Below are 14,974 nucleotides of genomic sequence, written 5' to 3' on the forward strand. Positions count from 1 at the left end.
ATGTTTTCATTTGAATCATTGGCCCGCGTGAAGAATCGCTGTTGTGAAGCCAGAGCAGCTTTGAGTTGTTTAACTTTTTCAGCATGGCCACTCGCCGTTAGCTTGTCAAATGCGTTAGCATGTTTTGTCTGGTAGTGTCTCTTTACATTGAATTCCTTAAACAAGGCAACCGTCTCTTGACAAATTAGGCAAACACAATTGCCTCGAGTGTCAGTGAAGAAATATTGTAATTCCCATTTCTCCTGAAAGCGGCGGCCCTCACTGTCAACTTTCCTCTTTTTACTTGCCATGGTAGAAATGATCGGAGAACGGTTCGCGGCAACGTGTGTTTGAAAGTCGGTTGGACAAGTGTGTGTGCAACAGTAAAGCTGTACTAACGTTCACACTGTTGCCTTGTTCTCGCGAGACGAACATTTGATCGATGCCAAAGTAAAAGTCCAATACCCTATCCTAGCGGTTGAAGGAGGAATTGCATTTGAAAGTTTTATTATTTATTTAACAGTGCTGGCGGGCCATAGATACACATTAGAAGACCGAAACTGCGGGCCACATGAAATCTGGGCCGGACTTTGGACACCCCTGGCGTAGCCGAACTAGCGCTCCCGCTCGCTTTCCCCTTCTACGGCGTTTCACTGCATGAGCAAAGCCTAGTGCGGCACTGGCTAGAATTCCCACTAAATCTGCCGCTGGAAGCAGAAAAGTGGGAAATAATTGATTGAATGGTAATGTGAGCTAGCTAAAAACAATGTTAGTTAGCTTGGCTAAAATGGATTTCATAGCAACAGATAAACAAATCTGATCAATTGAACTTTGTTCAGAAAGGGGGGGTGGTGGGAACATAAACAGTACAGGTGAAATGGTAGGCATTGTTCTGCCTTGAAGGTGCGTGCGCATCCTCATTATTTGTAACCACCAACCCATCTAAATGTAAAGATAACATCCAAGCTAGCAATTTGGCCAAATTGGACTGCAGTTTTTTTTACAATATGTACTGTCATGGTTTTTGAGTCAAACATCTTCCTAAATGATTAAATGTCTGTTAAATGTCAAATCCAACTTTACATGTATAAAAGAGATAATTAAACCTAGAGGTTTAAAAGGTTACGTTTGTCTAAACTGACATGCACAAACTCAGAGCACTAAGTTTCAACATCCATGTACACATTTTGTCTCTTTTTTACCTAGGCCTATAGGTATAGTTATATATATTGTATACAATATAGCGAGGGAGCTGACTTCACCACTCCTGAATGTGCCTTTCATCAACCCCAAGTTTAAATGCTACAGGTCTGTTGCTGCTTGTGAGTGCTTTCTGCACAGCTTTCTGTTTGAAAGCTAAAGTATAAGAACGTTTTGGCATACTACTTCAGATTTCTACACAAAGTAGAGACACGCGCGGCTTCCATTTTACACTCTGCGTTTGTTTGACCTCCTTGTCTATTTGTTTGTCTATGGCCGCACCGCAGCTACAATTCACTGAATCTTTCTTACTAATTAAACGTTGCCCTCAAATAAACGAGGGCAAACTACAAATGTTCATTGTGTAATAAACACTGCAGTGTTTAATCGAAGGACACATTTGGAACACACTATACTAATTAAAATTACATGTAAAAATAAAACAACCCAACCGCACAGTTACATACAGTATACTAATTTCAAACGCGTCTCACAGAAGCAAGTATAATGCTAAAGGTTCTTCAAACTGTGAGAGACCACAAACATAAGGACAAAAAAAATCTAGATTTAGCTGTTTTGCTCCTACAGCGTGTGGTGTCCTATGATTTGATAAAGACCGCACACCACACACAAACAGATTTCCAACCAGTGTCCCAACTGTTAACACAAGAAATCTCGCAAAAACTGTCGAGACTTAAAAATAAACATGGCGGACGATATGCAGGAAGAAATTGCGATGATAGTGTTTGGAATGATTTTCACAGAAAATTCACGGAAACAAAGAAAATGGTTTGCTGTTGCCACAAATCAATTCCATTTGTTGCGCCGTGAGTCCGTTTGTTATGATTCCGTCTTCTCTCAGCTTGCTTTCTGATTGGATATTGTTTTGTTTCACGTGATAAACTCGGGGTTTGTCCTTGGGGTTCCCCCCACACATCAGGATTTCTGATGGCAAATATTCAACATGTTGAATAAATGTTGAATACAATTGAATAAACATGTTGAATATTTAGGATTTGCGATCGGGGCGCCTCCGACGTCCTTCCCAGCAGATTCGGTCACTCTTGACACACTTCATACCAACGGAGCATCTGATAAGATAATCTGTAGAACCATCAAGATAATCGGGACGTTACCTAGGATTTACGGAAGGGGCGAAATCGGCCAGATTATACTGTAGTGCAGGGGTACTCAATTAGAAACTCAAAAGGTCCACTCACCAAATTTCCATTCAGTCGAGGGTCCATAACGGACATTCAGTCGAGGGTCCACAACGGAAAACTGTGCCCCTGGGCATCTTTCTCCCATAGACCAGAGTTCGGAGGGTACTTTTGTTCAGTGTCTATGCTTTGTGTCATAGTTTTACGTTAGCTCTACCACTTTTGACAAGGGCAACTGTCTCATTGAAGATTAAACACATCGGTTTTGTGCTCCCCACCGGCAACACAAATGCGTTCTTGTCAGTCCATTCTGTCTGAAATTTGCGATTTTTCAGAATCAACTTTTCGCTGGGTTTTGTCACACCATTATTTTTGCTAAAGAAGAACAGGTAGGCTAGCTACCGTTAGCAAATCGATTAGCCTGCGTTGTTGCGAATGACAAACACAACCTGCTTGATCCACAGAGGTTGCGGCCAACATTGAGTGAGTGAGTTGTCACGGTGATTGCTATAACAGCTCATGATTGGATCTTTGGATTGGAAACAGAAGATCGAAACCACATCTAGTAGGAAAACCATCGATATAATAAATAGCATAAAGGCTATAAAAAAATGTGCTGGTTAAAATGGAAACGTTCCGTCAAAATGAATTAACTCCATTGGCTGATAATATATCGACTAAAGGTCCGGGTCCGGATAGGAAGCCGCCTGGATCCAGACTTGGACCGCGGTCTGCCATTTAGTGACCTCTGGCTGTAGTGTGTCCCCAGCATAAGTGCGTAACAGATTTTTCACTGCTGAAAACCTAGACACTAAAAAAGTGTGTCGAGTTTTGGAGTTTGTAAGTCGTTATGTTAGCCTGGCTTCAGAAAGGTACTAAAAGAATGTGTGTGCCAGAGCCAGACACGTCAACAGAGGTTCAAGTTCAACCAGAAACATCGGGTATGAATCATGAGCTTCAAACTTGGAAATACATAGCTACATATGCATGGCCGCGGGAACTAGGGCTGCTGAGGGTGCTGCGGCACCCCCTGACAGCATGAGAATTGATTTGAAAATCCACCGGAACAGCCCCAGTAGCGGACTGGTCATCGGTAGCACCGGGAGAAGAATACAGATGGAAAACAAGGCTAAGAAACATAAGGGTGGGTCTGAAAAATGGAGACTAAAAGACATCACCTTCACTATACAAGGTTTTACCAATGAAAAAACATCTATGTTTATTTTACAAAAAGCTCAAAAACCATTTTGCGCTCAAATAAAGGCCCAAAATGTTTGGTTGCGCACTGCGTGCGCTTCCATCAAGTGTGGAAGTACCTATCTTTCTTTCAAAACTAGTATGTCATCAAACACAGACTATGCATGCATTAACAGGGCAGCTGTGGTGGCATATATTATCACTGATGACAATTAGAACGAATTATTCTGTTAAAAATAAATAATAACGGTAGGGAAATTGTAAATTTGCCATATAATTTGGGTCGCGATGGTTTGTCATTTTGAAAATGTGGGTCGCTGTAAAAAGTTTGAAAACCACTGGCCTGTACTATCAATGTTTCAGGATTTGGAGAACTTTTTACCATTGCATACAAAATCGGAAACGCAATACCAACAAGATCCACACGGCCTTTGCTAAAGACCAAGGAATGAGTGGTAGGTGGTGGGCTGAAGCCCCATATCTGTTCAACTTTGTAATTTAAAATGGGACAAAGTGGAATTTTCAAATGTAGTTAATTGTATTATTTCTAAAGATAAACCAGTTGTTGCCAGCGAAATTAGCAGCACATTTTGTCAAACCATAGTATAAAAGTTTGTTAAACTCACCGGCAAACACAGTTGCCTACTAAATCAGTCCAACCAATAACACAATGTAATTCTGGCGTAAGAACATTTGCTTTTTTTTATGCTTGTGCACCCCCCTAAAACCGCCCCTGGTAACAGTTGTTAGCAATGCTAACGTATCCTGTATCTAGCACCTGCCTTTCTCCAGTTCTCTCAAATACTGTTTCCGCTATGTTGATTTTTCCGTGGCGCCCCGCCGCGGCTACATTTCTGCCGCCCCGGTATCAGAAATAGGGCTGTACAACATTTTAGGCCGTCTTATCAGCAGTGATTGTTAGAAAGCATATTGGAGGATAGCACGGACGCGCTTCACAGCGCAGTTGAGATTGCGTGTGTGCATCCTTGAGAACTGTAGAGCTAAGACGTATAATTTATGTTGTCAGTTAATTTAAGCCTGTTATTGTATTAGTCTATAGTTCTTGCAAATTTAAATTAAGTTAACTGGTGATTTTCATTGTTTGTAGGCTATTCTTCCCCTGCTAGCGAAATTGCACATGTCGATTCGATAGCGATTGCTGCCCTTGCTCACGTTTGTATTTTAGGTGCATTATTATGCTGAAGTAGTTTTAATTAATACATAATGGGTATATTGTTATTATTAGCTACAGAATGCTTAGCCTATCAAGATCAAATGAAGCAGGCAGTGTAGGCCTACATGCTTCCGAGTGTCCCCTTAATCAATAGGCAAGGCAACTGACCATTTACAATAATTATTGTAACAACAATAATTATAATTGATGTAACAACTTAAGTTGTTACATCAATTATTAATTGGCAGCATTTATGCCATTTAAAACATAGGCCTACTGTACGTATCACACTAATAGTCTAGACTGCTATTTGTTTTCTGGCAATTTTTTTGGAAGCTTCCCTTCTAATGCCGAGTACATCTAGTCTAGCTAGAGTCATTTGCTAAGTAAGGTATGTTGATGTGTTTAGACTCATTTAGCATTCTACCTATGCTAGATACAGGAGCATTGCTAATATGCTAACTGTTAGCGACAAAATCATACTTACAGCTTGCGTTTGTGATTAGCATACGGTTGGAACAGCACCTCTTTTCAGCAACAGCGGCTTAGCAAATCCTTCTTTAAATTGTCCAAGGTTTTCATTCAAAACTGTCCTCGGTGAAATGGTTCGAGCAAATGTGTAATTGAGGGTCGAACTGCACAGATCTTCTCATATAGACAATTACATGACATTGCCCATTGAGTGTTAGGTTCCTTCGGAAGACTCAGAAAAGTGTAAGCAATCCCTGTACAGCCTGGAACACTGCATTTATTCCTGTAGTCCATTTTCAATATGCTAGAAAAACGTTCTTCTTTGTAATTCTGTGGAAGTACTACATAGAGCAGCGCACAGCAAATTTTGGGGCGTGACAAAGGTGGCAGGGGTCTTCCTCCACATCAACCACCAGATGCACTGTAGAGCAGAGTAATGACACCGCGAATACGGACTTTTATCATTGTTATTATATTGTATTATTATTAAGAGGCCCTTGATTGGTTGAGGCGCCGGGCTTAAGCCCAGGTAAGCCCGTGCATTAAGGCGCTGTCGGGCCAAATAGTGTCCTCGGGCCAAATAGTGTCCTACCTGACGTCACAATGCCGTTCTGAAGCAAGGACGCGTCCGTCGCTATGCCGACCTTAAATTCCTGAGATATCTATGCGTGCTAGCAGGAAACTGTCATGGTTGCTATACTGGTTACTTGGTAGGAAGTTTTGTATTTATGATTATTTAAACCAGTTTATTCTACTCTACTATTGAAAGTTTTCATTCGTTCAATAGCTGGTGCTAGCTAGCTAGTTGTTTTCGTCAAAAAAATTACTTATCTAGCATCAATTTTAACAGACCGGAAAGGCAACAGGTATAGTATTCTACCTGCGCGCGTTGCTGTTTCGGGAATGTCGAACGAGCAGTGGCGTAACTATAGGGAGTGCAGGGCCCGTGGCGAAAGTGGGCCCGTCCTCGATCTCAAGTGAGAACTCTACCTGAAAAACTGACCGGGCCCCTCGCTCCGCGTAAATCACAGAAAGGTTAACATATGATCCAGTCCGATCAATTCACAAACATTTCTCAATTATGTTGTCAGTTATTCTCACCTGCCCAATAAACATTTTAACAATAGTCAGTTTTAACAACAACAAATAGCCTAATTCATTTTGCCTCATTTGCCTTTTGCTGAATGAAACGAATCTCGTTTTTATTAAGTAATATTGTCTGGGTAGTATGTTGTCAACGATTATATAGCCCACCCACACGTTGTGATCGTTTGCCATCCTGTTGTGTTGCCTTGTGTGTTGAGTAATTGCGGTTACGCTACCCCATGCCCTTCATTCAAAAACACAAAAGTGGCTGCAGGAAGCGGCACGAGCGCAGAGAGCAGGATGAAAGGGTGGCAAAACTGGCAAAATTATCTTCATTTGGATTTGTGGCGAGGTGTTCAAGAGGACACTATGTCTGACCCCCAGCCCAACAGCAATGAGTGAAACTCAGCCACCAGGGTAGGCTAACGTTTACTGTCTGGTACAGCCTATTGAATGCATTTAGACATGTCTAATAAACGTCATTAAATGCACATATAGGCATAAGGCAGCAGCCAGGTTAGATATTGAAAAAAATGTGCAGGATGTTGTTGGAAAATAGCTAACGCTAGATAGGCTAATCACTCATCATGGCTATCAATCAATTCACAATGTGTATTGTAATAAGCAGTGTTGGGAAAGTTCACTTTCTACATGAACTAGTTCAGTTCATAGTTCATAATTCAAAATGTTGAACTAAGTGTAATGCTCCAAATAATGAACTAAGTTAGTTCAGTTCTTTTTTTCAATATGTGGCTGCCGTCTGCAATACCGCTCTCTGCCTCTACGCAATTCGGCGTTCTCACACTTGCCATGAATAGACAGTAGAAGAAAGAAAGAAAGAAAGACAGAAAGAAAAAGAACATGCAGCGATTGACAGGTTGGGTAACCCTGGACACAAGACTGTTAACGGTGTGTTTTTAGCCTGGAAGTCTAGAAATCTGGCACCTTATTAAACAAAATTAAAAAGAGTGAACGCGCCATTCACAGACACCAGAATGAATGCGTCCACTGCACAGTATCGTTCATCAGGCAGTAATATAGTAGGCTATGTTCAGTCCACGTTCACCAAAATGATGAGCAAGTTCATGAACGTGTTCAGACGCAACACTGATAATAAATACATTTCCATGCGCCTCGCTAAGATCAACACTCAATAATTTTGCCCCACGATAGGTCGGTTAAGGGGCCCGTTGGTGAGATCTGCACTCTGGCCCGTCATTGTTACGCCGCTGCGAACAGTAAAGTAGAATAATATGGTTTAAATAAGCCTAAAAACAAAACTTCCTACCTAGTAACCAGTATAGCAACCATGACAGTTTCCTGCTAGCACGTGTAGATATCTCAGGAATTTAAGGTCGGCAGAGCAACGGACGCGTCTTTGCTTCAGAACGGCATTGTGACGTCAGGTAGGACACTATTTGGCCTGACAGCGCCACTGCTTGTGAGGAATGTTTATTTAACGATTGAAAACAGATGCATCATAGACCGCTGTAGTATGTGTTGCCTGGGCAACAGAGGCTATTGTCATGATGCTAATGCTTCAGTGAAATAGTAAACTACTGTTATGGAAAGAAGATGTACTTCCTTAATAATATCAGCTTATATTGTACATTACACATCCCAATTGTGGGTCATATCACAAAGTAAAATTAGCAAATAGTTATCACCCTGTTCTCTTTGCTTGTGGCATTTCTGCAGCTGCCTTGCAGTCAAGCAGTTAGCCTCGCTATTTCCCTGGGTGGTATTCGTCGTAGCTCGCTAAGCGGTTTAGCAACTTTTGATAAATCACCATAGTAACATCAATTAGCACTAACCTGCTCCAGAGCAGGCTAAAGTAAGTGTAGCTGGATAAGCTTGCCACACCCCCGGAAAATAACATGGCAGCTCCCTTTTTGAGAGACCCAGTTGACCAAGGAGCTATATATTCTAGTTCAATTAGCTTTCCATAACAATAGAGTTCTACGCGATCACCAACAACCTTTATTTCACACGGATGAGTTCTTGATTGAGCGATATCGATTCAGCCGACAAGGACTCATTTATTTGCCAGACCTTCTCAGGCTGTACATTGCAAATATCACACGCCGCAGCAAGCTTTATGCTTTATGAGCTTATGCTGCTGTATGTGAATCTGTAACATGTTTTAATGTTTTAAGAAATATCTTGTCTTATCTATTGTGCCTTTGTTTTTTAAGTTTCACTGTGGGAGAGTTGGAAACGTCATATCGATTCCGTTTTATGTCTTGACATGTGAAGAAATTGACAATAAAGCTACTTGAAACGTTTACTGTGCTTCAGATTCTGTATAGCCTTGAGGTTTTTTGCGTCAGGTGCATTTTTATACAGTATAGGCGATGCAGAAAACAATGCCAAAGCCGCAGCATGTGTTGCTGTAATAAAAGTGTAGGCTATTGGCGCTTAACCAGCTGATGAATCCATTCATCATATTCCCTGGCCATGTCCCAGTCAATGAAATCAAAGAGGGATTTACACATAGGCCTACATGCATATACACATACATAGGCTAGTACATGATATAAGCGCTTTCAGTAGGCCTACATATATTCTCATAAGTGTCTATGAATTCGTATCAATTAAATACTCTTTGGCCTTGTTATTATACTTTTTTGAAAGAGTTGATATCATTATATTCGCTAGCAAGATCTCATTTGATGATTAATTTCCATTGAGCCTACTGCCAGCAGCCACATTTAAAGAAATGTGATCTGATTGATCACATTGGTAACACTTTACAATAAGGGTGCATGAATTATCATTCATTAATGCATTAATTAATGCATGAATCATCATCAGTTAATACATAACTCAGAAAGTACTTAATGATGCACTGATCATGAACACATCATTTGGTAATAGGGAGTCACATATGATTTACTATTAATTAAATCTGGAATCATGTATCAATTCCTATTGACATTAACACATTAACTGATAGGTGAGTTAACTACTTTAGTTAATTGTGCAAACTATGACTGTTAGTTAACTGTGTGAACCAAAACCCTGAGTTAACAGGGTAATTCATGTGTTCATTTCTACAATGGCGGTATCCATGGATTGAGACGGTAATTAATCATTTGTTAATAGTAATGTGCCTCCTCAAGTAAAGTCACAACATGAGTTACATTCACTAATCATTAACTAATTATTCACTCGACAAATACTTACTGTTTTTTCACAGAGAGACAACTTTTAAATAAACTCTATTATGAATTGGAATCCTGCATTACAGTCAAAATAACTTTTTGACGAATTGATGACTACCATGCCGTTTGCAAAACATTTTATTTCACTCGAACAACACATGCAAGGCCACCTTTCTAAGAAGTCTACTCTAAATATCGACCAGATCTTCCGTAGAAAATGCCTGGCTGCAACAGATCCTGGATTCTGGACTGATTCATGACGGTGAACTTCTATCTTCGAATGTTAACTTTCCACTATACCCTAAGCTCAGCATTATACATCAACTTGGAAAGGGTGAAAGCTAACAGAGAATAATTAAGCATTTGAATGGTAAAGGCAAACTACGTGGAGCTGACTGACCTCACTCATACAAACTTAACAATGCTTTTTTACCCACTATAGTTAGACCTAGACTAGCTAGCTAGTCAGCCAGCTGACAGACTCTAACCTATCTATTTAGCGACGCTGAGGTGATATCGAAATGATCAAAAACAGTATATACTAAAATGAATGTGGCTAGCAATTTCACCAAGCAAAAAAAACAGAAATAGGTTGCAGCAGTTTGTCTCTACCACAGTTTAAAAATCCGCGATGGGACTGAATTTAACCCTTCGTAGGTTCGGCGACTTTTTATAGTACAAAATAGCTGTCAATCAAAAGGAGATGCAGTATTTCGACACACCCTCCAATCATCACGCAGAAGCCCAGCGTCCAGGCCAGCCCGCTCCTCTATTCACCTCCAGAGACGCTGAGCGTCCATGGCGGCACATAATCGCAGCATTTATCCAATGAGTGTATAGTTTTGAAACACTGAAACATCTCTTCAGAGAAGCTTCATGATGTCCATTGAAGCTGGGCTTCAACAGGGAAATGCACTGTGACGCTACGGGAATGTATGAGAAGGAAATTAGTTAGTCGACCTGCTACTATACGCAGCTGAACTAATTAGTCTTCGAGATGAACGTGTTCTAACACATTTAGCTTCCTTTTCAGTCTTAAAGAAATCGTCACTGGTGGAAAGTTAACATAGGAGTTCACCGTCATGAATCGGTCCAGAATCAAGGATCTGTTGCAGCCAGGCATTTGGAAGATCTGATCGATACTTCGAGTGGACTTCTTCTTAGAAAGGTGGCCTTGCATGTGTTGTTTGAATGAAATAAAACGTTTTGCAAACGGCATGGTAGTCATTCGTCAAAAAGTTATTTTGACTGTAATGCAGGATTCCAACTCATAATAGAAGTTATTTAAAAGTTGTCTCTCTGAAAAGACAGTAAGTATTTGTCGAGTGAATAATTAGTTAATGATTAGTGAATGTAACTCATGTTGTGACTTTACTTGAGGAGGCACATTACTATTAACAAATGATTAAAATTTGCCAAGCTGCCTGTCTTGCTCTGGCAGCGGTGGCGGTGATTGACTTAGCCATGATAATATGCTTATTGTCTTTGTAGAGACTCATTATAAAAGTTTGCTCGGATGGCGAGAATATCACCGCTCTCTCTTTCTTCTTTTCCGCCATCATACCGTAAGAAAATAGCGGTTTTGGTGATCGACCTTTCCTGCCTTTTGAAGTAGGACGTGCACTTGCCCTGATGAGTTTAACCTGATTGAAATTAACCACATGATTTGGATGCAGATCAGCCGTCGACGAACCGATATTTGCGGTTCTCAATTAGCTCGCTAATGTTAACGGGCTAAAGGGACGATTGATTAACTTAGCTTCAACCCTTACGACGAACATGCTTCTAAATTAATGTTCTGATAGAGGTAGTCACACGAGTGTTCGTGACGTTAGTGACGTTAATAGCGTCAGTGACTGTGGCTAGCAAGTTAGCCACCATTGGCTTCAGTTTTCACCACAAATTTCTACTTCAACCGTGCAACAGAACATAAATAAAAATACAAGCAACTAAGTCGCTACCAAGGCCAAACTTTTTACTTCTAGGTTGTTTATGTAGTCCAAATACTGATGAAGGCTTAGGGGTGTGAAGAGAAACAATAATAATAATAATATATATGAGAGAGAAAAAAGGTTGTTCCCTTTTCGAAGGCAGGCACACCCAATAACACTACCAATTACAATAGGTGCCTCGCAGCTTCACTGCTTGGGCCCTTATAAGAAAAGGTAGAAACACTTAAGGTGGCTTTGTGGCTTGGCCACCAATAATACAAGTGATAAAAGTCATACAAATAAATACAAATTAAAATAAATTAAAATGTAACTCAACAAAATACAAGCCGCAGTCTTTGCGAGAATCAAAGCAGCTAGGTCCTTGTCCATTTAGAACTTTGTATGTGAGGAAAAGGACCTTATAGTCAATTCTGAAGGTAATAGGGAGCCAGTGTAAAGTAGCTAGGACAGGACTAATGGGTTCTCTCCTTTTAGTTTTGGTTAATAATATAGCTGCAGAATTTTAAATGAGCTGTAGACTTTCAGTGGTTTTCTTGGGAAGACCAGCGAAAAGTGCGTTTCAGTAGTCCAGCCGGCTGGATATAAAAGCATGAATTAACTTCTCTGCTATTGACTATTCTTCCAAATCTATTGATTTTAACTTTTTTGTACTTTACTTACAGTTCAGTGCAGTGTAATTGTTTGCCGTGATAATTAAATGCTAGTGTGATAATAAATAACCATTTCAAATCATACAAACTGTCATTATTTAAATGCAGGAATTTTTCTTTTAAAAATAGTATCTGTTGGTTTACATGCACTAACATATACATGAGAATATGATAAATATTTGCAGTGGACGTATTTAGCCCAGGGAATTGGCCTAAATCCCCCCCCCCTCCCCCTTGCTTTGGATAAAAGTGTCTGCTAAATGAATAAATGTATTGTTTTTCTGTGTTGTTGGCTTGATATGCGTTCCTGTGACATGAACACCCTGTATTTTTGTCAGTACCATCAGTTAGAAAGTACCACTAATCTACCTTTTGTGGTAGAGTGACCACTATTGAGTAAAAGGCACATGACCAAGAGCTTGACAATAAATTGAACAAACCAAAGCACACTGGTACACCGGTATAGAACATCAATGGAGAGACCTGATCCAGTTCAGTGAAACTGGGAATGGAAGAAAATGCCCAAATCTAGGTGTGAAAAGCTGATAGTATAGACTGTTGTATATAAAGGTAAATTAATTACAATCTAATGTAAAATAGGTGTAAATGTCTGCCTTGACCATTTGTTTGTGTTCCTCAGTCCATCAACTCACCCCCTCCACACACACACAAACACAGACCTCACCTTTGGCCCATGGGGTTGTAGATCTCATTGCTCTGGCAGCTACTAATGGTGATAGGGTCAAAGAACTGGAAGGAACGCAAGCCCACACCGGAGATTGCCACCAGCGATGAACGGAACATGACCAGGATTGCCTTGGTGTGGTAGAATGCCATGCTCAGGTCATGGTTTACAGGTATCACCAGTGGATTTGTCCGACAACTCAAACGCCAGTCGCCTGTGTGTGTGTGTGTGTGTATGGAGGGGAGGTGGATGAGTGATGAGGGAAAGAGTGTGAGAAGTACCGAGACATAAACCAAGGATTTAAAAAACAGAGATAATGAGACTAAATAAAATAAAGAATAAAATAAACATTTAATGGATTGTTGTCCACCCACCCAAGCTGTGGATGGCCTCTTTAGTGTCCACCAACTGGATGGTGACATTACACTGGGTCTGGTCTACATAGCCAGTACCATCAGCTGCCAGGTGAATGATGACTGCTGCAGCCACCATGGGGTGGGAGAAGTAAGCCTAGAGAGATGGAGTGACGAAGGTTGAAAGACAGTGACGAAGGAGCGATAGATGGAGTGAAAGAAAGAGAAAAAATTAATACATTTTAGTTGCATCTTCTCCAATCCTTAAGTAATTCTGCTAAACCAAAAAGACGTTGGCATATGTTTTCAGGTAAGATTGTTCATCAGTGTTTATTTGTGAAGTAATACATTAACATGGCCAATAATTATGTGATATCCCTTTACAGTGATATGTCAAAGTACCTCAAAAATGCACTCCTGTTACACATTTTTAAGTATTTTACCACTATGGCCAAAAAGAGCCAGAATTAAAATAAATTAAAAACTTTTGCAAAGATTTGTCAGAACCAATAGCATGACTGATATATTTAGCTGCGCATGAATATTAACGTCATGGGATTAACCCAAAAAACTGAGTTACTCTTTAAAGGGTTTGAACTTTGCTCCTTTTGGCTTTACCTTGAGCCAGTAATGAGGGTATGAAGAGGAATGCTGGGCCTCTTCACAGGGGAACCAGGCATACTGTGAGACCCCATCAGACAGGTCAAAGACCTTGGACTGACATGTCTGATCAGAGAGAGGAGATGGATAGAAAGGAAGATACCGTGGGAAGAAACAAAGACAATGAGGAGAGAAGAGTGGGGGGATGGTCAGCATCTGAATGTCAAAAAGGCTTCAACAGTTTGTGTACTTATGTCAAATAATTACCTTTTGTGCAACTATCTATTGCCTTGAAAACTAACTTTGGAAACACATTTTCAGGAAATACTATACACAATGCAAAGCTGTAGGAAATGGGTTTGGCATATTTTTTTGTAAACCATACAATTGCGGAAATGCTTCTGTTTAACAGAATCAGAATTTGTTTTTATTGCACAAACACAGAATTTATTGTGGCAGGAAGGTGCATACAATAAACATACGCATTTACATTTTAAAAGTAGAATGGATAAATAAAATTAAAATTTCTAATACAAAAGAGCTAAACAATATGTAAGATATAAATATAAAATGTTACAAAAATATATAAAATAGGGCGGCATAGTGCAATATGACATTTGAAAATAGGTGGTGGATTGACTTATAAATATTAGATAAAAAGTGACATGTCAGTGTGAGTCCTTGGCCAGCAGCGGATGGGAAGAAACTGTTCTTATGTTGTAAATTTTTGGTCCTTATGGACCGCAGCCTTCTGCCAGAGGGGAGTAGCTGGAACGGAGTGTCTCTCACTCTGCTCACTCTCATTCTACATTTAAGCCTTCACATAGGCTTTCGTACAGGCCGGGGGCCTGTCCCATAAAGGCCGCTCAAATAAGTTGGACTTAAGTCCCAAACCAGACTTGAATTAGCTTAACAAGTCAAGCAGGGCTAAATCGGCCAATTTCAGCTCACGCAGTCCTACTAATTAATGTCAGATTTAAGTAGTCAAGCTAATTGCACGTGCACCCTATTCTTAAGCAGCCCGAGAGGTAAAACATGGATCATACAATCTACCACGGCAAAAGCAATGCACATGGCCACGTGACTTCTTCCAGAAAAAACGTTCCCTTTAAACTTTGTACTATGACAGCTCCCTCATCCACTGCTTCATCAAAATGAAATAACACGCCATGATTGACGTGAACTATAGGCTATGTAGGTCGAGGTCCTTTTTTAGACCTTTACTTTGTTGATTAAAAAATAGACACCCTCTAAACACATTTGACAATTCTAAACAATTTTTTGACATTGTTTAAAATAAATA

The 14,974-nt window shown here is 40.2% G+C and overlaps 1 protein-coding gene across 1 annotated transcript in view; it reads right to left on the bottom strand.

The window, feature by feature from the left end:
• The window catches only part of pappaa (pregnancy-associated plasma protein A, pappalysin 1a), a 299,873-nt gene that overhangs the window by 130,453 nt on the left and 154,446 nt on the right, over positions 1-14,974 (bottom strand). Inside the window, exons 11-13 of the mRNA XM_084693873.1 lie at positions 13,690-13,797; positions 13,093-13,228; positions 12,719-12,932 (exon numbers count right to left, since the gene is read on the bottom strand). Of these exons, the coding sequence (XP_084549999.1) occupies positions 12,719-12,932; positions 13,093-13,228; positions 13,690-13,797 (458 nt within the window). The remainder of the gene's footprint in view (positions 1-12,718; positions 12,933-13,092; positions 13,229-13,689; positions 13,798-14,974) is intronic.

This window comes from Hypomesus nipponensis, chromosome 27, assembly GCF_054491055.1.
Source record: "Hypomesus nipponensis isolate SF chromosome 27, ASM5449105v1, whole genome shotgun sequence".
Classification (NCBI taxonomy): domain Eukaryota; kingdom Metazoa; phylum Chordata; class Actinopteri; order Osmeriformes; family Osmeridae; genus Hypomesus; species Hypomesus nipponensis.